Source organism: Colobus angolensis, unplaced genomic scaffold (genome assembly GCF_000951035.1).
Source record: "Colobus angolensis palliatus isolate OR3802 unplaced genomic scaffold, Cang.pa_1.0 Scaffold125, whole genome shotgun sequence".
NCBI lineage: Eukaryota > Metazoa > Chordata > Mammalia > Primates > Cercopithecidae > Colobus > Colobus angolensis.
The window spans coordinates 7,653,605-7,678,487 of record NW_012113697.1 but is presented as its reverse complement, the minus strand read 5'-3'; the positions used below and the strand labels follow the sequence as shown (position 1 = coordinate 7,678,487).

At 36.2% G+C, this 24,883-nt stretch overlaps 1 protein-coding gene across 2 annotated transcripts in view; it reads left to right on the top strand.

Annotated features, from left to right (window-relative positions):
• DSC2 (desmocollin 2) overlaps nucleotides 1–23,426 on the top strand; it is a 42,655-nt gene extending 19,229 nt beyond the window's left edge. The window contains exons 6-17 of one of the 2 annotated variants that reach the window (XM_011933274.1): nucleotides 1,380–1,524; nucleotides 2,449–2,615; nucleotides 6,095–6,229; nucleotides 6,807–6,992; nucleotides 9,181–9,437; nucleotides 9,544–9,686; nucleotides 14,606–14,830; nucleotides 17,613–17,849; nucleotides 18,579–18,703; nucleotides 20,280–20,537; nucleotides 21,074–21,119; nucleotides 21,206–23,426. In XM_011933274.1, coding sequence (XP_011788664.1) covers nucleotides 1,380–1,524; nucleotides 2,449–2,615; nucleotides 6,095–6,229; nucleotides 6,807–6,992; nucleotides 9,181–9,437; nucleotides 9,544–9,686; nucleotides 14,606–14,830; nucleotides 17,613–17,849; nucleotides 18,579–18,703; nucleotides 20,280–20,537; nucleotides 21,074–21,109 — 1,914 coding nt within the window. In that variant the 3' untranslated portion in view covers nucleotides 21,110–21,119; nucleotides 21,206–23,426. The remainder of the gene's footprint in view (nucleotides 1–1,379; nucleotides 1,525–2,448; nucleotides 2,616–6,094; nucleotides 6,230–6,806; nucleotides 6,993–9,180; nucleotides 9,438–9,543; nucleotides 9,687–14,605; nucleotides 14,831–17,612; nucleotides 17,850–18,578; nucleotides 18,704–20,279; nucleotides 20,538–21,073; nucleotides 21,120–21,205) is intronic. The other variant, XM_011933273.1, reaches the window with a different exon arrangement.
• Nucleotides 23,427–24,883: the final 1,457 nt, after the last annotated feature.

Sequence of the window (24,883 nt, the reverse complement as noted above, 5' to 3'; positions counted from 1 at the left end):
AAGAACCGTTTTTTGTTTTTTTTTTTTTGAGACAGAGTCTGGCTTAGTCGCCCAGGCTGAAGTGCAGTGTGTAATCTCTGCTCACTGCAGTCTCTGGCTCCTGGGTTCAAGTGATCCTCCTGCCTTAGCCTCCTGAGTAGCTGGGATCACAGGCGTGCGTGATGATGCCCAGCTAACTGTTTGTATTTTTAGTAGAGATGGGGTTTTACCTTGTTGGCCAGGCTGGTCTCAAACTCTTGACCTCAGGTGATCTGCCCATGTCGGCCTCCCAAAATGCTGTGGTTACAGGCCTGAGCCACCGTGCCCAGCCAAGAAACAGTTACTTAGTTGGCATACAAAGATCTGTGAACCTCTTTATAGTATGGAGATACCATAGGAGGTAAATGAGGTTCAGTCATTAAGTAAACCTCAGTACCTTGGCAAAGGGAGAACGTTAGTTTATGGGGAGCAGGTAGGGAGTCTGACAGTGCTTACCTAAGCTTATTCAGTCCTTTAATCATCTGGTTAACTTCCTTTGCTGGAAAGCGAGTTAATATGAAAGAATTTAACCTAATGCTGGTTTGATTTCCCAACAGGACTTGGTCATTTTGCTTAAGTCGGTTTTAATTATTTTATTTCTATTTTGGATGAATTAATTATTCATTAGAAGAACAAATTAATCAAATAAGATAGGCAAACTTTAAATTAGGTTTAGAATTGCCATGGCCTGGCCTTCTAAGTACCTAGAATGTTCTGGCCTTTTTATGATAGCTGTTATGAGAAAATTGGTATTGAAATTCATATTGTAAAAACAAAAAAATTAAACTGTATTCCACCACAATTTACCACCATTCATTTGCTTCATTTCTGATTCATACTTTTTAAATTAGAAATTCTTTTGAAAAGACTTACCCAAATGTAACCATTGATATGCCTAAAGTCCTCATTAGTAGAAAATAGGATAATATCCCAGTTAACTGTACCTGGAGAATTTGTAATCCTACAGGATCCCAAGTTCAGAAGGATCTAGAAAGTTGTATTTAAAATCCATGCACCTGAACCTTTCAAACAAAGCAAAACAAAAAAGTCTTCGAGGCTGTTTGGGAAAATAACAGTAAAAATTGTTACGCTCATGAACAACAGCATAGCAATAATGAAGAAACTAAAATTATCTTTGATAAATTTAAACAGGTAAATTTAAACATAAAATGCTATATTAAATCATGAAATTAGGTGCCTCTTTGGCATTAAAATTATATCCATATCCCAAAACAATAACAAATGGTGAGACTCACACTGTAATTCTGAACAGTCTCCAAATTAAAGCCAAAGTGAATTTGAAGCACACCTCATTTTAAAAGATTATTTTCATTTTTCTCCTTATTTTACTCTTTTCACAGATAATTGCCTTTGCAACAACTCCAGATGGGTATACTCCAGAACTTCCATTGCCCCTAATAATCAAAATAGAGGATGAAAATGATAACTATCCAATTTTTACAGAAGAAACTTATACTTTTACAATTTTTGAAAATTGCAGAGTGGGTGAGTACCTCCTTAAACAATATATGGCAAATTAACTGTGTTTCAATTCATACATTTAGTTTCACTATGTCTATTGGGAAGCAGCATATCCCAGCGGCAAGAATAATGGACTCTGGGTGGAATTTTACTCTGCGTTTCACTAGCTGTGTGACCCTGGGCAAATTTCCTAATCTTGGCAAGTCTAATTTCTTCATCTGTAAAATGGGTTATCAGTATGCCAGATTGTTATGAAGATTAAGTGAAGCTCAATACACAGCGAATGCCAAGCACAGTGTCTATCAAATAGGAGTTAATAAATGTTATGCTGTTGTCCTATGGAAGGATGGATGTAAGAGAACACAGCCCAAAAAGAATAAGTCTTTCACTAACTGGAGATGTAGTCTTAAAGATATGTATGAATGTTCTCTAGGATTAAATGATTGCCAGTGTTCTGGGCATGATTATTAAAGTCACTGAGAATAATACAAGCGTTTTCTCAGTCCTGTGAAAATGGTCCGTTTTAGCTAAAAGTCAGAATGCAGTTTTGGAGACCTTCTCTAAAAAGGTCTAAGTGAACCATGCAGTTTTAGAGAAAACTGACTCCTATGATCAGTCTAAGCACAGGCTTACTAACAGAGAAAGGTTATAGAATAATCAGAATTGTTTAATCTGAAAATACATGGAGGGATAGTATCAACATTTATAAAATCATACATTAAATACAGTAAATATGAATATGATCACCCAATTCGAAAATGCTAGTATGCCAGAATATTTGAAAGGAAGTGATACTATATGGAGAGGTCTGCAAATTTATAAAAGCGATGACTTTGCTATGTAATAATGTGGTCCAGAGCTTTTTTGAGGGGGGTGAAGAGGAATGAAATAAAGGGATCATAGAACATGCGAATGTTTTGGAGATTAAAAAGGACTTTTCTTCTGTAGGCACTACTGTGGGACAAGTGTGTGCAACTGACAAAGATGAGCCTGACACGATGCACACACGCCTGAAGTACTCCATCATTGGGCAGGTGCCACCATCACCCACCCTATTTTCTATGCATCCAACTACAGGAGTGATCACCACAACATCCTCTCAGCTAGACAGAGAGGTAACGTAAACATTAATAAAACCTGATTATGATGTGGCTATTCAATAGTACCTGTATAACTCCTGTAGATGTGTTTTTGAAAAGTATGTTGTGAATCTTGTTTTAGAAACATTATTATTTTATGTATGTTAATAGAGATCACTACATAACCTTGGAGTATGCTGGTTTTGAACTGCTAATTCATTCTTTTCTGAATTGTATGTTTCATACCATCAAATTTCCTAATATAAACATATTTACAGTATTAAAACACAATGTCAAATATGAAAAGTGAACCTTTTAAATATATGTAGAAATTTGTTATCATCTTTTCAACAATCTCATCTACATTCTACCACTTACATAGATGAAAAGACAGTTTATGGCTCTCTAATCTCTGGTTTCCCATTTTCAATCAACTGCTAGAAATCTTGATTTGGATGTCTGACAGGTACCTAAAATGTAATAAATCTAAAATTTAACTTGCCTTCTTTCTTCTAAACATATTTTCCTTTCTATGTTTTCTAGTTAAAAAGACATTTGTATATTTTTTCTCTATTAATCATTTTCTATTGTCACCTTGGAGTCATGATCTCCAAATTGTATTTGATGTCTCTTGGCCCCCCTGAATCACATCACTTCCCAAAGCATGTTTTTACCTCCTAGATTATTTTATATCTATATTCTGTCTCTTTCTACTGCAATACCCTAGTTTAATAATTCATTCACTTATTCAACTATTACCTCCTCCATGAAGCATTATTCATCTAAATTCTTATATTAATTTCTGTATCCTTATTTACTATATTTATAATCCTTAATCTTAGAATACAGTAATAGATGTTTATCATGTATTTTATTTGATTCTTAAATCTTAAATCTTCAGATTAATTTTCTCTTCCTTCCTCTATCCCTCATGGATTAGGGTAGTGGTTCTCAAAAGCTTTGGTCTCAAGATCCCTTAACAATATTGAATATTGTTGAAAATCCCAAAGATCTTTTATTTATCTAGTTGTATTTATCTATATTACCTGATTAATGCTTAACACTAAGGAAAGTCTAAATTATACATTAATTTAAATATTAAAAATAGCAATAAATTAATTACATGTTAACAGTTAAAATTCTTATAACAGTAAAAATTGTTACACTTGTTTTTCTTTTTGTACCTACAAAATAGGTACATTTTCCAAAATAGTACAATTTAGTGGGAAGAGTGATATTGTTATGCATTTCCCCAAATGTTTTTAATATGTTGCTGAAGACAAGTGGATTCTCATATCTCCTTCTGCATTTAGTCTGTTACAATATGTAGTTTTGGCTGAAGCATACATAAAGGCAATCTGACATGATATAAAGTTAGAAAAGAGAGGAGTATTTTAATGGTAATTACAGATCATTGTGGATATTATTCTTTGATACTACATGAAAACTTGTCAAGGAGTAGCTAGTTTCCTAAATGTTTTTGGTAATGTGGACTCTGAAGCCTCACCAATGGCCTTTTGTACTTTATTACATTAAAATCCATTGCTCTATCTTACACTGTCAGCGACCATTTTACCAATATATCATTCTATATTGTGCATTGGTCATTTGGAAAATATTGGTTCATTAAGTAATGCAGAGCTTCCAAATATTGACACATTTCATTAAATAATATGAAAAAGATCACCTCTTTACTTCCATTGATATCATATTGGTTGATAAAGGTTTTCCAAGATTCTCGTTTTTGTTTGAAAACTCCAATTTATCATTGGCAACAAATAGTTGTTTTCCCTGAAGTGACAGATTAACTTTATGTTTTACAAAATGCCTTCATAACACTATAGTCTGAATAGCCATAGATGTCTATGTGAAAACAATGTTCTATGGGGGGGGGGCGGGGGAACAACTCAACAGCTTGTTCAGCTCCCAAACCCAACAACCACAGAAGTGCTTTTCTTTGAATAGATTCTTCTGAAAGAATCAGTTGAAAACACTTGTCCAATGAAGGAGTTTACCCAGTGGTGCTCTCTAGTAACTTTTTGACCTCAGGATTCCGGTTTTCTTCAGTTGCCTACAACCTTTTAGTCCCTTTAAACATCAGAATTTCTCTTCCATCTGAAGATAGCACAAGTTAATACTTAGGGTATCAAACTTCATTTCCTTGTTTCATTAGCCAGTTAATTATTTCCAATAAATTTTAGTTCACTAAAAACAAAATATGTATTCCTTCTTAAAAGTACAGTAGCATGATGTTTTAAAATTTTTTCAGTTGAAATAAGGCCATTATTTTTCAAGTCTACACATGTGATTGGTTGTGAGGGAGGAGTAAATTTGGAAAATTATGTGTGTAAAAAGCAGGAAGATCAAGAGAAAATTTGGTTTTATTTTAGATAATGCCTGAGGAAAAGAAAGGTTCAGAGGTGATGGAATTAAGTGAAGAATCTTTGTAAGAGAAGGGTGAACATTCTAGGTAGGTGAGGATAGATTTTCACATACTATATTGTCTTATGAAAAGAGATAAACTAGGTAGGAAAGGTAAGCATTACCATCTTATAGAAGAATAAACCTAGACAAAGTGAACTTTCCAATTGCCCAAGATTGTGTCTCTTATTTTTGGAGTTGGAAATAGAACCCAAGTCTCCTAATGCTCAGTCCGGAAAGCATTATTACTGTATTGTTTTTAATCCTCCCGTATCTCAATCACTTATGATAAATGAAAGTTACAAGGAGAAACACTTTAAAATATTTAAATGCTTTAGATGTTTAAAAATATTTTTTAAGGTAGTGATGAGTTTTCAACAATATCTGATAAATTGAAAGCCTTAAGAGCCAGACTCTATTTTCCACAGAAAGAAAAAAACTACATAGCCCCAGACCTTTATCGTCATATCAATTTAAATGATCTCTTAATAAATATAGCATAAACCTTTAAAATCTACATTTTTTGCAGGAAGAAATTTCATTTTATTGTTTTATTAAAAGACTATTATAAGAGTCATTGCTATCTATTTTTTTTTGAACATAAGGATGTACTTTGGCTAGGAGATGAAGGTTTTGATTAATTACCAGGCAGTTTTAAATGCACTTATGGCAAAATAGCTCTTCTTTTTCTGTTGAATAAAGACAAAACCAACTGATTCTATATTCTGTAAGTTAATAGCACTAGAAATTTGAGAAACTATTCAGTTTTCTTAAGTTGATTAAAAATTCCTAGTGTAATTCTCCTGCCTCACTTGAACCCAGGAGGCAGAGGTTGCAGTGAGCCAAGATTGCACCACTGCACTCCAGCCTGGGCAACAGAGTGAGACTTCATCTCAGAAAAAAAAAAAAAAAAAAGAAAGAAAAGAAAAGAAAAATTACTAGTGAGAGAAAATTCTTCTAATACATGAATGCTGTGAAATGTAATAATGTACTTCTTAAATTCTTAGTGCAAAAAAATTATGGAGTGTAAAGTAAGATTTCAATTATAATGTTAGTGCTTTCACCCAATAATTAAATTCTTTTTTTGCTTTCAGTTAATTGACAAATACCAGTTGAAAATAAAAGTACAAGACATGGATGGTCAATATTTTGGTCTACAGACAACTTCAACTTGTATCATTAATATTGATGATGTAAATGACAACTTGCCAACATTTACTCGTACTTCTGTAAGTGTATGATATTAATTAAAGAAAAATGTATAGACCAGTTTTAATTGTTTAATATGCACATCTCTGGCCTGGCGCAGTGGCTCACGCTTGTAATCCCAGCACTTTGGGAGGCCAAGGTGGGTGGATCACCTGAGGTCAGGAATTTGAGACCAGCCTAGCCAACATGGTGAAATCCTCTCTCTACAGAAAATACAAAAATTAGCTGGGCATGGTGACAGGCACCTGTAATCCCAGCTACTCTGGAGGCTGAGGCTGGAGAATCGGCTGAATGCGAAAGGCGGAGGTTGCAGTGAGCTGAGATTGAGCCATTGCACTCCAGCCTGGGTGACACAGTGAGGCTCCATCTCAAAAAAAAAAAAAAAGAAAAAGAAAAAGAAAAAAAATGCACATTGCCATCCAGCCCTCGTGATTTCAAATGAAGTGCCCCAATGACATTAAAAGTTGTATAGTGCTAGGGTGTTAAATCATGTAAATATAGTACTTTGGAAATTAGAAGAATAGGATTTACTTCACATGGTGTTCTATTTTTGTGAGAGTTACTAATGAAATTTTTTGTTTGTTTTTATTATTTTAGTATGTGACATCAGTGGAAGAAAATACAGTTGATATGGAAATTTTACGAGTTACTGTTGAGGATAAGGACTTAGTGAATACTGCTAATTGGAGAGCTAATTATACCATTTTAAAGGGCAATGAAAATGGAAATTTTAAAATTGTGACAGATGCCAAAACCAATGAAGGAATTCTCTGTGTAGTTAAGGTAAGAATAAATTAGAACATTATTTGTAGTTTATAATATTATAGAATAGCATGCTAGAATTTAATGGAAAGAAAGGAATTCTGACAAATGTAGGAATAAAATAGGTATATAAGTAAATGCAAATGCTCTGTTCTTCATATATAATGGAAAGAATATATTAGTTTTTGATAATCTTTTGTTCAGGCATGATTTTTTTTAAAAGTCCATATAATACAATATCTATTCTGTAACTAATATCTTTAAACAGTTCAAAAACTAGCACAGCTTTGCTGCCACTGGGACAGTTCTGGACTTTTCCTAGCCCAGTTTTTCTGTGTTTGGACCAAGGAGGCTTCACTTACTGAATTTCCCAAATGAAGAGTTACTCTTGATCAGCCCCATGGAGAGGTTATTCATAGGTTTGTTCATTATGTTCAGTTTACATTACATCCTTAGCATACAGGTTCAGAATGAAAATCCTCAATCATTCAAAGATGAAAGCACTTCTAAAACTTCTTTCTAATACTATTCCAGGAGCCAGAGTTAGTGCATAAAGCAATCTGAGCTCCTTTGGCCTTGGACAAATTTATAGACTTATTTCTGCTGCATCTTTAACTACAACATGGTTTTACAGTGGGTCTATGCCATTTTCCTTTTGTATATATTCACAAGGAGCATGGATTAAAAAATGATGAATCCATTTTCCTTACGATGATGAAAATCAGCTGATGTTTTTATATTGTTTTCTCTATTTTAAAATAGCAAAGAAATTTCCTTTAAATCTTGCCTCTTTCTTCACCTAACCCCTCCTCTAATCCTTGGTATTCTCAGAAGGAAATTTATCTGTGTGAAGTCCAAGACCTGAAAAAATTTCTGTCTTCTGGGACATGGTTTCACTAATTCTCATTACAACTACGTATCAGGCAAGATAAAATAAAAACTTTTATTAAATGTGTTCCTGTCTTTAAGACAGGAACTGGAATGGAAGACACACATAAAAAAAGAAAATATGATGCCCATAAGCTTTGTATTTTCTTGTCTCTCTCCTCTTAAAAACATTTTTAAAAATTTACCCATTTTTTTCTGTTCCTCAAACCGGGTACAAATAATTTTATTCATCTTAGGAGGGTAGGACAAGCTGTCCTAAAATTTATGGTGTAGCAAATAACTATTGGTTATAGTATGAATCCCCTAAAGAAGTATCTCATGTATTAACATCCAGGAACCCTCATTAAATACTCTCTGAAATGCCAGGCGTGGTGGCTCATGCCTGTAATCCTAGCATTTTGGGAGGCCGAGGTGGGTGGATCACGAGGTCAGGAGATTGAGACCAGCTAACACGATGAAACCCTGTCTCTACTAAAGATACAAAAAATTAGCCGGGCGTGGTGGTGGGCGCCTGTAATCCCAGCTACTCGGGAGGCTGAGGCAGGAGAATGGCGTGAACCCGGGAGGCAGTGCTTGCAGTGAGCCGAGATGGCGCCACTGCACTCCAGCCTGGGAGACAGAGCTAGACTCCATCTCAAAAAAAAAAAAATACTCTCTGAAATCTTCATCAATACCTGTTATACTACTTATCTTAAATTTGCCATTGAAGAACAATTTTCTGTCCTTTTTTTTGCCAGCTTTACCCAAGTACTGAATCAGTGGGAGGACTCTTCTCTTTCCACCGCCACTGGATTTCTGGGTGTATTAGTCTGTTCTCACATTGTTATAAAGAACTACCTGAGACTGGATAGTTTATAAGGAAAACAGGTTTAATTGACTCACAGTTCCACAGGCTGTATAGGAGGCATGGCTAGGTAGGCGTCAGGAAACTTATAGTCATGGCAGAAGGCAAAGGGGAAGCAAGCACATCTTCACATGGCAACAGGAGAGAGATAACAAAGGGGAATGTGTTACACACTTCTGAACAACCAGATCGTGTGACAACTCACTCACTACCATGACAACAGCAATGGGGAAATCCACTCCCATGATCCAATCACCTTCCATCAGGTCCCTCCTCCAACACTGGGAATTACAATTCGACATGAGATGTGGGTGGGAACACAGAGCCAAACCATATCACTGGATATATGTTTCATATTCTCGTGGTTATTCCCAACACAGCACTTACATATTTCCAAATGTAACCTTATATATACTCGTTAGCATTGCCAAATATTAAATGAGTTCATCTAATTTTTCAATACATTTGCTTTTGTAGCCATTGAATTATGAAGAAAAGCAACAGGTGATCCTGCAAATTGGTGTAGTTAATGAAGCTCCATTTTCCAGAGAGGCTAGTTCAAGATCAGCCATGAGCACAGCAACAGTTACTGTTAATGTACAGGATCAGGATGAGGGCCCTGAGTGTAACCCTCCAATACAGACTATTCGCATGAATGAAAATGCAGCAGTGGGAACAACAAGCAATGGATATAAAGCATATGACCCAGACACAAGAAGTAGCAGTGGCATAAGGTACTTACCATTCTATTTGAGTTTAAAAATTCATAGCTTATTTTGTTACATTGTTATAATTTAGCATATGATAAATTTTATTATTTTAATTCATCATTACCAACAGGTATAAGAAATTAACTGATCCAACAGGGTGGGTCACCGTTGATGAAAATACAGGATCAATCAAAGTTTTCAGAAGCCTGGATAGAGAGGCAGAGACCATCAGAAATGGCATATATAATATTACAGTCCTTGCATCAGACCAAGGTAAGAATTTGTCTTTAAGCCAGCCGCATACTTCCTCAGCTACATACATCTTCAGTGTTTAAGCCAACAGTATACGTTTTAAAGCTGGGTACATGCACTCAATTTTCATATCTCTCAATGATAATATAAAGTAAGAAGTTTACCATAATTTGTTAACTCATGTCTGCTTTCTAATAGCCTTCTCAGTTTTAGATGTAATTATAAAATAATTTACTCATAGAAACACTTGAGACCATAATTTATTAAAGTTAAAATTATTGAAAATTGAGAAAATTATTTTAGTAAAACTTGTTTCTGCCGAGTGTGGTGGCTCACACCTGTAATCCCAGCACTTTGGGAGGCCAAGGCTGGGGATACTTGAGGTCAGGAGTTCGAGACCAGTCTGGCCAACATGGTGAAATTCTGTCTCTACCAAAAATATTAAAAATTATCTGAGTGTGGTTGCACACACCTGTAATCCCAGCTACTTGGGAGGCTGAGGCAGGAGAATCGCTTGAACCCGGGAGGTGGAGGTTGCAGTGAGCCGAGATCACGCTACTGCACTCTAGCCTGTATGACAGAGTGAGACTCTGTCTCAAAAAAAAAAAAAATTGTTTCAATGTATCTACTTATTTTGCTTAAAGTGTTCACTTTGGTAGGAAAGTTCATTACAGGGAGAACATACTTACATAGTGCAGTCCTGGAAAATAGCTATAACTTTTTACAGGAAGTTGACAATTTACTTGGGGGTTAGAATTCTGATTAAAGACATTATATTAAAACAATACATGGTATATTTATGATCATGGTAAATAAATAGTATATTATAAAATTAGAGAGACAAACACTATGAATTCATATAATCATATAAAATGTAAAATTATGTTCTGTGCATTCTATAAAATTGAGAGAAATACGAGTATGATGATTATATATGAGATGCGTTTGGTGCATAAAATATAATTTCTATAACATGAATTTGGACTTTGTGTGTTTGTAAAATAAATATACAAACTATAACAAACATAAGTTATTATACTATAACTTGCAAAATTAGAATTTAGAAGTGATTTTGGAAGATGATTTACGTATTCCAGTTCTCTGTAAATTAATGATAAATGACTCAGTTTGCTAAATTGCTAAAGTTGTAATCATTATTGATTTATCTTTAACTAATTAAAGACTGTCCTTTAAGGCCTCAGATTCTCATGTCTTTTTGCCAAGATATACTTGTTGGTCAAAGGCAAATGAAAAGAAAAACAAAATAACATGAAACTCAAATCCATTATTTTTTTAATGGCACTTGGGAAATAGTTTATTGACAGTTGAGATAAAAATTGCTGTCTGAAATTAGAAATTTTGCCTATAATTTTATTCTACCTTCTCCTCTGTTGCAGAGGAGTTCAAATGATTGAGAAATCAAATATTTGTTAGGGAATTGAGATGGGGCACTGCTCATCATCACTGTGATATAGAATAAATGTGTAATGAGGCTGTTACCCTTCATTTCTTTTGAGGAGGGTGGGAGTCACTGTGTTACTGTCTGTGAGGGAATTGTGAATCAGTAATTCCACATCTTTTTACTTTGCGAATTCAATGAACTGAGATCATACAAAAGTGTGTCATTTTTTGAAAAACCTTTTTCTAAAATCTATACTGGCTAATTTCCTTTGCGTTCCCTCTGCCACTCCCTAATGGAAACCTCTCCTCATGGATACTGCACTCCTGGGCTGGTGCTCACTTCCTGCCCACCTACATCTCCACAGCAATTGCTTCCTCTTTTTAAAAACTCTCTCAAGGCTTCTATGTCTAAACTTGCCCACACATTCCTGCATGCTTTCTGGTCTTAACTGTCTTCTCCTCTCCTAAACATATATATTTTTTACGCTTTAAATTCAATTTATCTTTTCTTCTTAACTTCTTAATCTAAATTCTGTTGGCAGTTTCACCCAGGAATCACCTCTATCTAGTTGAGCTTGAGATTAATGTTTCTATTGTATTATTCCAGCTGTTAGAATGGGGTTACTTGCAACTGTTTTAAAACATTTGACCGAAGAGTGTCATGCACATAAAGTGTGAAACCATGGAGAGTGCATCTCACATGACTTCATATTTGGAATTAGCATTTGCCTTATAGAATTATGTTACTACTTAGAAGATGAGCATTTTATGCTGACATTCCAACGAATAAAACAGTATGTAACTCATCAACAGATGAAAAACAGCTATGAAACACAGTGGATTAGATATCTGAGGTCTTAAATGTTCTTCTATGTCAGTATTAATCACAATGTGCAAAAAAAAAAAATGGAGTTTCATCAGTGAGCAGTTGTAAACATCTACTGGAAGGAAATTGAAGCATTTATCCCAGTTGTAGAAGAGCAAGCACTATAGAGTTCAATTTTTAAAGATAGCACAATTAACCAGATTCAATAGGTAAGGCACGTGCTCTCAATTGTGTGTGTGGACTCAAAGAGAAAGAAATGTTCAAGACAACAAGCAGTCCCAATTTTCAGAGAGAGCAAGGTAGCACCACATAGCATGAGAACAGGAGAAGCTGAGAGACAGAAATTATTCTGCTCTAGTAAATAGAAACGTGTGCCAGATAGATGAAATATAGATCTACCTGCTTCCTTTTTCTAATGTAAATACTCCTTTTCGAAGTTGTCCAAAAATGGAAGGTAGTTGCATTGTTTCCTGCTTCTCATTGTTTTCTCTCCTAGTTCTTTTTTCTTCTTGCTTGAAGTACATCCTTTACTATTTTTTTTTTTCAATGGTGGAATGTGAATTTTAAACGCTCTCAGTTTTTTTGTTCTGAAAAATATTTTAATATTGGCCTCATACTTAAGTGATACTTTGACTTGGTTTAAAATTCTGAGTCAACAGCTTCTTTCCCGTGGCACTGTGCAGCTATTAACCCATTTTCTGGCATCTCTTCTTGCTGATGCTTCTTGTTCTGTCAATTAGCGATTGTCCTTTTGTAGGTAATATATTTAGGTAGCTCTTACAGTACCATAAGTTGAGTTCTACAGTGTTAGTACAAAGTGTATGCCGTGGATTTATTTATATTTGTCTAGTTCTGCAGTCAGAAAATACTTTCAATCTGAAGAGCCATGTTTTTCGTTAATTTTGGAGTATTCTCAGCTATTCATCTCTTTAAATATTGCTTCTCTGCCATTCTGTCTATTCTCTTTTCTAGAATCCCTGGTAGGTGAATGTTGCTGTTTATTTTCTGCTGGAATTTGAGCTGGAATTTCATTCTTGTTTAATTGGTTACCCCTCTTTATGTCTTTGAAGATTCTAAACATACCTGTTTCAGAGATGTCTTGCATAGAATGAATTAATCTTTTGACTGGTGCTTTTGTTGGCTTTCCTTCTTAGTGTTAATCTTGATTATCTGGGAATTTTAGTTTGCAGGCTTATATTAAATGAGAAGTGTTTGCTTTGCTTTCCGTTTTTGTTTTCTCCCTCTCTCCCACTTTGCCTATATTAACTACTAGTCCTGTAGTTGCCTTCACCTGCTCTTTCTCTGTGGCCCATGGTTTAGAACCAGTTCTTAACTTGGTGACCTAGTGTTCCTGACCCGTGATGATGCTGGCTGTATCATGAGTCTAATCACTGTGCTGCAGGTGCTCTGGCTGAGGTTGTGACTTCAGGGCTGTGCTCAGATCTCCGAGCTTCCCGAGATTGGCAGCTTCATACAAGACACAGCCCAGGGAGTGGGTGGCACATGGTTTTTAAATTCTCTTTTCCACCTGTAGTGTCGAATGGCTTCTTTTGAAACAGAAAGAATGAGTGATTTAGAGACAGAACTCCTGGGCTTGTGTTCAGCTTCAGACTTCATAACTGCATTAATAATTAGTGGCATGGGTCTATGGCTGTTTCATCTTTGAATCCCCCAGATTTTCCAATGCAGTTCTTTATATAAAGTAGTTATCCTGTAAGTTTCTTTCTTTCTTTCCTCTTTTCTTTTCTTTTCTTTTTTTTGTTTTGAGACAGAGTTTCACTTTTGTTGCCCAGGCTGGAGTGCAATGTCGTGATCTCTGCTCACTGCAACCTCCACCTCCCGGTTCAAGCGATTCTCCTGCCTCAACCTCCCGAGTAGCTGAGATTATAGGCATGTGCCACCATGCCTGGCTAATTTTGTATTTTTAGTAGAGATGGTGGTTTCTCCATGTTGGTCAGGCTGGTTTCAAACTCCTGACCTCAAGTGATCTGCTCGCCTCGGCTTCCCAAAGTGCTGGGATTACAGGTGTGAGCCACCACGCCCCACCTATCCTGTAAGTTTCTATTGAATATACAGGTAGATGAATTACTTAGGCTACACCCCACAGTGATTATTTCAGTTTTCAAGTAATTTTCTTCTCCGGGAGTCTTCTGCCCTTCGTATATTCCCATGTACTATTTTTGTTACAATCTTTCAAATATATAACTTTAATTTCTTTGCTCCAAAACCTAAGTGCTGCCTATTTATCCAACAAACTCTAAGTTCCCTAGTCTGGCTTTCAAAGACCCTTAGCTCCTGCTTCCGTGTCAGCTTCCACCTGTCTACCTTTCCTGTCATTGTCTCCAGATCATGGTGTGTATAACGTGCGTTTCCATCTCCTTGAATTTCCTTGTGCTTTTAAATATGCCAGAAGTGTCCTCATTCATACTCTCTTCCTTCCTCTTCTCACAAATCAGCCAAAACTTGCCTCTAATAAAATGCAGTAATAATTTAGCGAATGAATAAACGCATCTTAATAGCAGTCATTGTACAACCCATATGAAAGTAATAATATTTTTCTTTTAACATTCCCTGAGGACATAGCTTGTGACTGCTTATCATTGTAACTTACACATCATAGGTGCTTAATAAATATTTTTCAATGTTTTCAGTGCATAATTTTGTGGCGAAAACTCAAAACATAAAAAAAGTATTTTTATTTTCATTTATCTAGCAGGGAGAACATGTACAGGGACACTGGGCATTATTCTTCAAGACGTGAATGATAACGGCCCATTCATACCTAAGAAGACAGTGATCATCTGCAAACCCACCATGTCATCTGCGGAGATTGTTGCGGTTGATCCTGATGAGCCCATCAATGGCCCACCCTTTGACTTTAGTCTGGAGAGTTCTACTTCAGACGTACAGAGAATGTGGAGACTGAATGAAATTAATGGTATATATTTTTGAAAATTGCTTTGTCTTTTTCAACATCAGGGTGTCTGCAATACTTTTTTTTTTTTGTATGAAATAGGAGAAAATTCACCATATGGGAACCACCAATGAAAGTTTCTCAGTTTTTGTGTGTTGGGAGTAGGTCTCTCTAGTGTGTCTCTAATCCTATGCCGAGATTCCCTTAGGTGTGTTGTGAATTCTCACTCCCTCTCCAAACAAACACAGACACACACACACACACACATTCACACTCTCTCTCTCTCTCAGACTGGGTCTAATGCAATCACTTCCTAACTTGTGTACCTCCCATTGGCATAGGTTTCTTTATAGTTTCCTAGGTCATAAGGGAGTCCTCAGTTGTTACTGGTTGGCTCTCCAGAAAGCAGACCCTGAGACAGAGCATCTCAAGCAGAATGATGACTAAGGAATTTGCTTGGGATCAGTAGCTTTGAAAGGAGGAGAAGTAGGATTAGACAAAAGAGAAGTCGAGCTGCAGCATAAGCCAAATGACAACCTCGGTGAACCCCAGGGGATGTCTGAGCTAAATGGGCCTTCAGAGTGGTGCTGAATCGGTCCCCTATTCTCTCTTATTGCTCCATCACTGTATGTGGGCTGCCCAAGGCAAAAAGGCACAATCACGGAAGGTGCTGATGGCCTCCCAAGCAGCTGGGATGTAAGTTCTTCACTGAAAAGGGATCTGATATACCCCACAGTGTCCACCACATTCTCTCTCCTCTTTGCCACTGTATTGACTTCTGACTATTTCGTGTCTATTGTATTCTCCTTGGGATTCTCCCCTAACTTGGTTCCCCATCTGTACTTTTGTCTTTAGCCCAGAAGGATCTACAGTGATAAGTATGGCAAAAATGAAGGCAACCTGTCTACATTATCACCACTGCCTCACTCCCTAGTCGGCCCTTAACTCTTCAGCATGTTCCGCATCTCCCGCTCACACTGCCTGTGGACCGTGGCGTCGTGGTCTACCAGCTTTCATGACTCTAGAACCACTGAATGGGGCTTGCTTTTCAAATGCCCTTGAATGTTTTTCAGCCCCATGCTTTGAGTGAATATCCCTCAATTTCCTGTTATGACAAATTAGAAAAGAAAGGTTGTGAGGGAACGTAAAGGGAGAACAGGATGAGAAAGAAAAATGAAGACTTATAGAAATAAGCTAAGCTACTATGTCTTGGATCCTGCTCTGTGAACTAACAAGATTTTCAGCTTTTTAAACAATATTCTGGGGTGTGTGTGTGTGTGTGTGTGTGTCTCGGGGGGTTATCAGTTTATTTTGGGGTTGGGAGGAAGAATTAACTTTATTCTTAGATTTTTTTTTCTTTTCTACTTATTTGGTGTCATGATATTCATTTTTAAATAGTGTTGATAGAAGGTGGACATTTTTTTCCCAATAGTCTTACTTAGCAAAATAAAACTTTGGCAGCTGTATGTTTGTCAAAATCTTTCTTATTTTAAAGATTTACTTGTCTGGGTAATCATTTGTAAGCTTGGGAAACACCCAACTTTTAAGAAGAACATACCCCAGAGAGGCTTTGAAGTCAGATAAGCTTAGTGTCAAATGCTGGCTCTCCACTGTTTGTTAGTTATGTAAATCTGACCACGCTATCTTTTGTCTTTGAGCATCAATTTACTCAAAAGGGATTATTTGGAGGAGTAAATGAGATAATGCATGTAATACATCACGACACATTAGGAATTATAAGTTTTGGTTTTGCTAGTCTCATTATAATTTCTTACATAATAGACTTAATGGGTTAACTGGGACTTCTCTTAAAATTGACTTAATTCAATGTGTTTTTACCCAGGCACTCAAATTTGTATTTAGAGCTTCAAATACTATGCAGAAAATAAGAATGTCATGCTGGGAAGTTACGTGAGAGAGGGATTATTCTATGGCACCAGGTATCTGCATTTAGAGTAGTAGTATATCTAGTCTCCGAAACCAAGATTGTGTTGACTTCTAAAATTTTTTTTAGTTTTTTATTATTATTTTCTTCTTCTAAATTCATGTCATACAGGTAATGTACTGATGTTGTAATAAGGTTTGAGAGAGGTGCGTCTAACACATGAGCGTAAAAACCCTATCATCATGCTTATGCACCATAAAAGCCATAAAAGAATTGGTATGAGCTTTTGGTTCTAGATATTTTCTAGCCTTTATCTAAGAAAACTACATCAAAACTAAGACATGTGCAGTTGGTCCCTTCATCCTTTAGGACCAGGAGATGCAGCTCCAGCTGTATGACTCATGACCTGCTAATGTAGTCACTGTCAGGGGTGTTCTAAGTTGTCAGAATCAGTCTCTGACAGTAAGTCACAAGGATTTATGTTTATTTGGCACAATTTTTGAAAACAAAGTAAAGGAAAACATCCAGAATTTCAGATTATGACTTCAATGAAGCATGTGTAACAGAAAATGTACACTCACTGCTTTAATTAAATGTATTCAAGATATGGTAGAAACTATTAACAAGTCTATTAGTTACGAAAGGAAGGATTTGTTTACAGACAAATAAAATATATTATTGCAAGAGCCAAAAGACTTTAAGAGGCAGCATAGACAAACTTTTATATGCAATATATTTGCAATGGGTATAGTTTGGAACTACTCTATCCATTCACATTTAGCATATTCTAGTAGCTGTGCCATCCCATCAGGAATATCTGTTTCTAGGAAAATATGATAACCATCAGATAATGAGTTATTTATGCTCAGAAGAAATCAGTGATGTTGTATAATGCTTGGTTTTATTTATGTATGTTTTCAGATACAGCAGCACGTCTTTCCTATCAGAATGACCCTGCATTTGGCTCATATGTAGTACCTATAACAGTGAGAGATAGACTTGGCATGTCTAGTGTCACTTCGTTGGATGTTATACTGTGTGACTGCATTACCGAAAATGACTGCACACATCGTGCAGATCCAAGGGTTGGTGGTGGAGGAGTACAACTTGGAAAGTGGGCCATCCTTGCAATATTGTTGGGCATAGCATTGCTCTTTTGTAAGTCCTAAGTCTTTTCTTAAATTCAAATAATACCCTTTAAAGTAACTTTGAAGACACTTTTTGTTTTTTGAGACAGAGTCCAGGCTGGAGTGCAGTGGTGTGATCTCGACTCACTGCACCTTCCGCCTCCGGATTCCAGTGATTCTCATGCCTCAGCTTCCTGAGTAGCTGGGATTACAGGTGTGCGCCACCATGCCCAGCTCATTTTTTCTACTTTTGGTAGAGATGGATTTCACTGTGTGGGCCAGGCCAGTTTCTAACTCCTGGCCTCAAGTGATCCGCCCACCCCGGCCTCTCAAAGTGCTGGGATTACAGGCGTGAACCAGCACGCCTGGCAACTTTCAAGACACATTCTAAGAACCAGTGCCATTTCCTATAGCTGATCATTTGCATGTAGCTGTATTTTTATTTAATATATAAATATATTTAATTTACATATTTTAAGTGCATTTTTGTATAGTTCTAGTGTCTTCCCAGTTATCATAGACATAAAATTCAATGCAGAAACAGAACATGTAACATAATTAGAGCATATCTGTTTAAAAGTTTAAATAGTAGATCTATTTAAACTTTTCTATTGCATACTGCTTTGACATAAGCAATCCCAGGAAAGCTGTCTCCTTTTAATATGCACTTTTTAATTTATGATTTATCTGTGTATTAACCATTGTACATAACTTCACGTTATTTTATGATAAACTCAAGTATATTTCTTTCTTCCTCCAGGCATCCTGTTTACGCTGGTCTGTGGGGCTTCTGGAATATCTAAACAACCGAAAGTAATTCCTGATGATTTAGCCCAGCAGAACCTAATTGTATCAAACACAGAAGCCCCTGGAGATGACAAAGTGGTAAGTAATCTGGGTTTTTAAATAAATACAAAGGATGAATTTGCTTATAATGGGTATTCCTTCTAAACTCATCTTTTCTCAGAAAAGTTCTTTTGGTATCAGGCAATTTACCATAGAATGTCATGGGTCCCCTGAAACAGATAAAATGACTTTGATTTACACGGTGATATATGGTATTTAAATTTGACCATAGTGTGTTACTAAACGGTGAAAATGCTTTACTATGTCATTGTTATTTCTACTTCAAATGATTCATGGTTTCAACTTTAAGCCTTGTCTTTTGTATGTATTTCAACTGCTGTTTGTGCTGTAAAAATGCTGCTTTTAATTATTCACGGTTCACCAACATGGTTTTACACTTTTTCTGGCAACAATAAAATCACTACAAGCTTTGATCATCGTGGGAAGAACTTTAATAGATTCTTTCTAGCTCTAATATGGGTTAGGAAAGAGCCTGAGGCCAAATATATGAAATAGCAATGCTAGCAAGTAGCCATTTCTCCAACTTTGCTTTCTAGCTCAATATGTGGAAGAGGAACAAGTAAATACCCTATAAGAAGTATAATTGATGACTAGGGCAAGAAATATTTAGAAAACAAAACCATCAGAGTATCCAGGAAGGTACTGAAAAACAAAAATTTAAATAATGTTAGAGTTTCCAAAAACGCAATGTAAATATCTAGTGGCCAAAGCTTTAGCGTTCTCGTTATTTTCCCTGCCGAGTTTATTCATATATATTTAGATGGCAAGCGTTTATTATTGCAGTCAAGATTTTTATGGCAATTATAGTTTTATTCTTTTTGATGTAGTTGAAGTGTAACTGAACTAGATACTAAATGGAAATATTGATCATTACTTCTGTTTCTGCTTTAGTCAGGTAAAAAGGAATTAATTTAAACTAAGCAGAGTAAGTATATGTGAGACAACAGTGTTTATTTTGAGGTGTGAGATGTAGAAGGATTGAAGAATTAAAGTTGTACAGTATTCTAAGAGGCTTTTTTTTTCTTTTTTTGAGACAAGGTCTGACTCTGTCGCCAAGGCTGGAGTGCAGTGGCACAATCACAGCTCACTGCAAACTCTGCCTTCCAGGTTCGAGCGATTCTTGTGCCTTAGCCTCCCGAATAGCTGGGATTACAGGTGCCTACTGCCATGCCCAGCTGATTTTTGTATTTTTAGTAGAGACAAAGTTCCACCATGTTGGCGAGGCTGGTCTTGAATTCCTGATTTCAAGTGATCTACCTGCCTCGGCCTCCCAAAGTGCTGGAATTGCAGGCATAAGCCACCACACTGGGCAGGTATTCTAAGAGATTTTTAAAGAAGGAATATACATCAAGCTTCCTAATTTATCTCCAGGTACCAACCACTTGACAGTTTGCTTGTGTGGCTACTACATTAAATTATGGGATTTCCATAGTTGGGTACATAGGATTGACAAAATAGATTTAGTTCCTGCTCTCAGAGAGCTTATCTTCTAGCACACACACAAAAAAATGGCATTATCCGCTTGATGTTGTTCTTTTTCATAATTTTTTGTTTCTCTCTATATTATCCCTAATGCAAATTGTTTTCATTTCAGTATTCTGCGAATGGCTTCACAACCCAAACTGTGGGTGCTTCTGCTCAGGGAGTTTGTGGCACCATCGGATCAGGAGTCAAAAATGGCGGTCAGGAGACCATCGAAATGGTGAAAGGAGGACATCAGACCTTGGAATCCTGCCGGGGGGCTGGGCACCATCACACCCTGGACTCCTGCAGGGGAGGACACACGGAGATGGACAACTGCAGATACACGTACTCGGAGTGGCACAGTTTCACTCAGCCCCGCCTCGGTGAAGTGAGTTTTCCTAAGTGGCCTACAAATCTATTTTGATTTCCTTTAAACTTTATAAATAACTAACTGGATTCTGACCATAATTTTCAATTAATTATGAATCTACTAATTCTACTAATTGAAAGCTATTATTTTTCCTCATTTTTGATTTAGTTATGTTCAGATTTAAGTGGTTATTTACTTGCCCTCGTATTTTTTTTTAATTGAAAGAATTACTTAACTAGTGTGTGATATTTAAATTACTGTCTCATGGCTTTGTCCTAATATTTCCCATCTGACAACTTGTGCCTTAGAAACCAAAAATGTGGTACCAGCAAGACCAGCATGTCTGTCTGGGAAGATCTGAGCCCACATCAATTTGTCTTCAGTTTAATGGATGCGTGTCACTTTCAGCTACAATGTTGAAAGGGAAAATAATGACTATGTAAAATGAACACCTGTATACTTGCTGCCCCATGCGTGACTTTTAGAAACATGCTATACTGAATTTATAGTGTGATGTATGAAACAGACCAATCATGTGCATTTTTTATGTGTAGGAATCCGTTAGAGGACACACTCTGATTAAAAATTAAACAATGAAAGGTAAATCAAAGCAATTACTTTTATGTTAGTCAGTTTTGGTGTTTAAAATAATAATAATAAAAACGTTGTGTTTTTCCCCTTGGCAGAAAGTGTATCTGTGTAATCAAGATGAAAATCACAAGCATGCCCAAGACTATGTCCTGACATACAACTATGAAGGAAGAGGATCGCTGGCTGGATCTGTAGGGTGCTGCAGTGAGCGACAAGAAGAAGATGGGCTTGAATTTTTGGATAATTTGGAGCCCAAATTTAGGACACTAGCAGAAGCATGCATGAAGAGATGAGTGTGTCCTAATGAGTCTATGAAAGCCAGTGGCTTTATGACTTTTTAAAAAATGACAAACCAAGAATTTTTTAAAATGGAAGATGCTATTTGTGGGGGTTTTTCTCTCACTATTTGGATAGAATCTCTTTGGTCAAATGCACATTTACAGAGAGACACTATAAACAAGTACACAAATTTTTCAATTTTTACGTATTTTTAAATTATTTTCTATCCAAGGAGATCTACAGATAAATTAAAGTCTGCCTTATTTGTTACATTTGGGTATAATGACAACAGCCAATTTATAGTGCAATAAAATGTAATTAATTCAAGTCCATGTTATAGACTATTTGAAGCACAACCTAATGCAAAATTGTAGAGACCTTGCTTTAACATTATCTCCGGTTAATTACGTGTTCATGCGGTGCTTGGAAACTGTTGTTTTCCTAAACATCTGAAGTGTGTAGACTGCATTCTTGCTATTATTTAATTATTGTACTGTGGCCTTTTTCATAGTGCAAAGGGATCTTTCTAGCCAGGCATTGACTGTTATTGCAATTTCATTTTGGTGGAGTTTAGTTTTAGGTTTTATTGTACATAAAATCCTGCACTGAATCTATGTCTCCTCGTTACCTACTTTTGCCAGTGAAATGTAAGTTTTAAAATGCTTTCAGAGTGTATTCTTACTACTGCAAGTTTTTGGTCTTTAAAATGTCAAGTAGCATCTCTCTCTCTTTCTGTTTCTCTCTCCTGTTTTTTTTTTTTTTTTAAATTTCCATATGGACTAAAGAATCCAAATATTTTAAAAATCTATCTGTCTTCTCTCATAAAGTGAATTATTCCTTTTTTTTGTTTTCTTTTATGTAAGTGTATATATTCTTGGTTTTTCTTGAAATCATTGTAATGTTAACTTTGTTGTTTCAAATATCTTAGTGATGCTTCATTATCTCTTCAACACAAAACGTTTAATTTTGCTATTGAAACTGTAGAACTACGTCATGCTTTTATTAGAAGTAATGCTCTATGTTAACAACAGGAATGGTGTAATTAGAATTGGGATGTGGATATTTACTGTATGACAACACATTTACAGTTCTTTAATGCAAAGATGCAGTTTAAAAATGCAAAGTAGTGATGGTTTTTGAAATAAGCTTTTAAAATACAGGGATCTTGAAAACTCCCTGGGGTAACTATTTTATAACTTAGATAAAATGGCTAGTCATATCTATGTGTTTAAAAAGTTATTTTTTAATGTTTTAAGATTACAATTTTAACAAATATAGAAATGAGCCAAACTATTTAAATTTTAAAACAGTAAGACAAAATGAAACTTAATAGTCCACAAAATTCCAGTCCAGGTTTCACGACTTACTTTAGTCAATGAATTTTCTAGGTATACTAAACATATGGACATTTTAAGTGTGTTTCTAATATTTGTGATTATCTATAATGTGCCTGTCTTGAATTCACAAGATTGGATTATAACAATTATTTGGAAGATTAACATTGGGTAATTATTTGATAACCAGCTTATCTTATCAGTAGTTGTATTGCTGATCAGGCAAAAATAGTTTCCCAAAGTTATTTTTAATAAACTATTTACAAAATTCTTATATATTGCTAGTCATGATAAAGTAAATTAAGCAGTTTTTAAAACTTAGTGTGAGTTTGTTAATCACAGGTCTGATATGAGTTTAAGGGATTTTGCACTTTCTGAGTTAAAGAAGTAAGACCCCTTCCTTAGATGTCTGTTATACATTTTTTAAAATGTAGAGTTTGTTTTGGAGACATTTTCAGTGCATTGTTATTGCCATATTTATATAATATGACTATTCTAAAGACTGTGATGCCATGGGGTATTGGTTAAGTTGCCTGCTTTCTCTTTGTCCATTTTCATCATTTTAAAATGGGGGATAATAGCAGAACTTGTTTCCTAGGGCCATTGTAAGTCACTTGAATAAAAAATAGTTTTGAAGCATGAGAGTCATGCAGAGTGGCTCACCTAAAAGGCACTCCTGATAATAATAAATGATTTTAAACAAGTCACATGTACGACTCATTTCATGTTAACAAAAGGTCAGTTAAGAAAATAAGATACTGAAAAGATTTTTCTTTTCACAGTAGAACATGTCTCTTCATAATGATCACCTGATGACTGGGTCTTTTATGTTCAGTTTTCCAGAATACATAGTGCAAAGATTGCTGAGGCATTCGCATGGGATTGCCTAGTCTGAAACACTGTGAAACTATTAGGTTCAAATTGGATGAAAAGCAGAACATCTGCTTCTTAAAATGGGCACTGAGTCTAACACCCTATGAAAATTATGTGTATTTTAGATTCGCCCTGTCAATCCCTTCCTTGGCTTCTTCCCTAGGTGTCCAGCTAAACATTAGCAGTCACTTGCCTGGGAGGTCATGGCTGTTTGGCAGTCGTCATAGTAACCCTAAATGCTAAGACTTCCGAGTAAGCGTCTTGATGCAAATCCCAGCTCTATCGTTACCAGCTGTGGGATTTGAGAAGTCACTTAAGCTTTCTGTGCTTAGTTTCCTTACTTCTAGGACCTGTACTGAGGAGGGTAGAGGAGTCTACTTGACAGGTGCTTGGTCAGAATTAATTCATGAAAAGGATTGGCATAGAGTTAGCACTCAATCACGTACCTTAGCCACTGCTATTGTTCTATGAGAAGAGAATGCCTTAGTTGGGAATAATTGTAGCTTTAGTCTCCACTCTGCTTTACTGCTGACATCTTGCCACGATGCTCTTATTCATCTTTCCCAGAAGCCCGACCAGTATTTCACTAGTGATGGCCTTTGGGAATTTCATGGCTCATCGTAGCTTCCAGGTCTGTCATTTGTGATATTCAGGAAGTTACATAGCCAGAAGTCAGTGTGATAAATCTTGACGCTTAACCGAAAAGGCAGGTAAAATGCTTAAGGAGGCAAAATCATAAAGAGTTTCCCAAAGAAATGGCTGGTGCTTCTTCAGCAAATGGAAAGCAACAAGATCTTCTGTTCCGTGCAGTGTGTGTTTGGGGGCTCCTGGTAATCACCACTTTTTCTCTATTCCTATCTTAAGACTGTTTTGATCTTGGATCCCAATTCCGTTTTGCCAAATGTGACTTTGACTACAGGCTTCCCTTTTGTCTCCATCTCCATTCCTGGACTCCAGATTGAAGTCTTGACCACTGACTTTGCTCTGGTCAGCCCCTTTATTACCATCCCCCAAATAAAATGCTTTCCCTTCTTTGTGCTTAGAATCATCATGTTTTCTACCTCCTTGAATACTCAAAGCCCTAAGAAGTTACCTGATACCCATATAAACCTGCAGCTCTTGTATCAGCTCTCCTGCGAGCCCCTTGTTAACCTAGCACTTTAAACTCATGCAAAAAGACAAACACATACTATCAAATCAAATCAGGTTCTTCTGCGTTACTTAAACAATGGTGCCTTTCTTCTACTTACTTGGGCTTGAAACAGAGAATCCTTGGTTTCTCTCTCT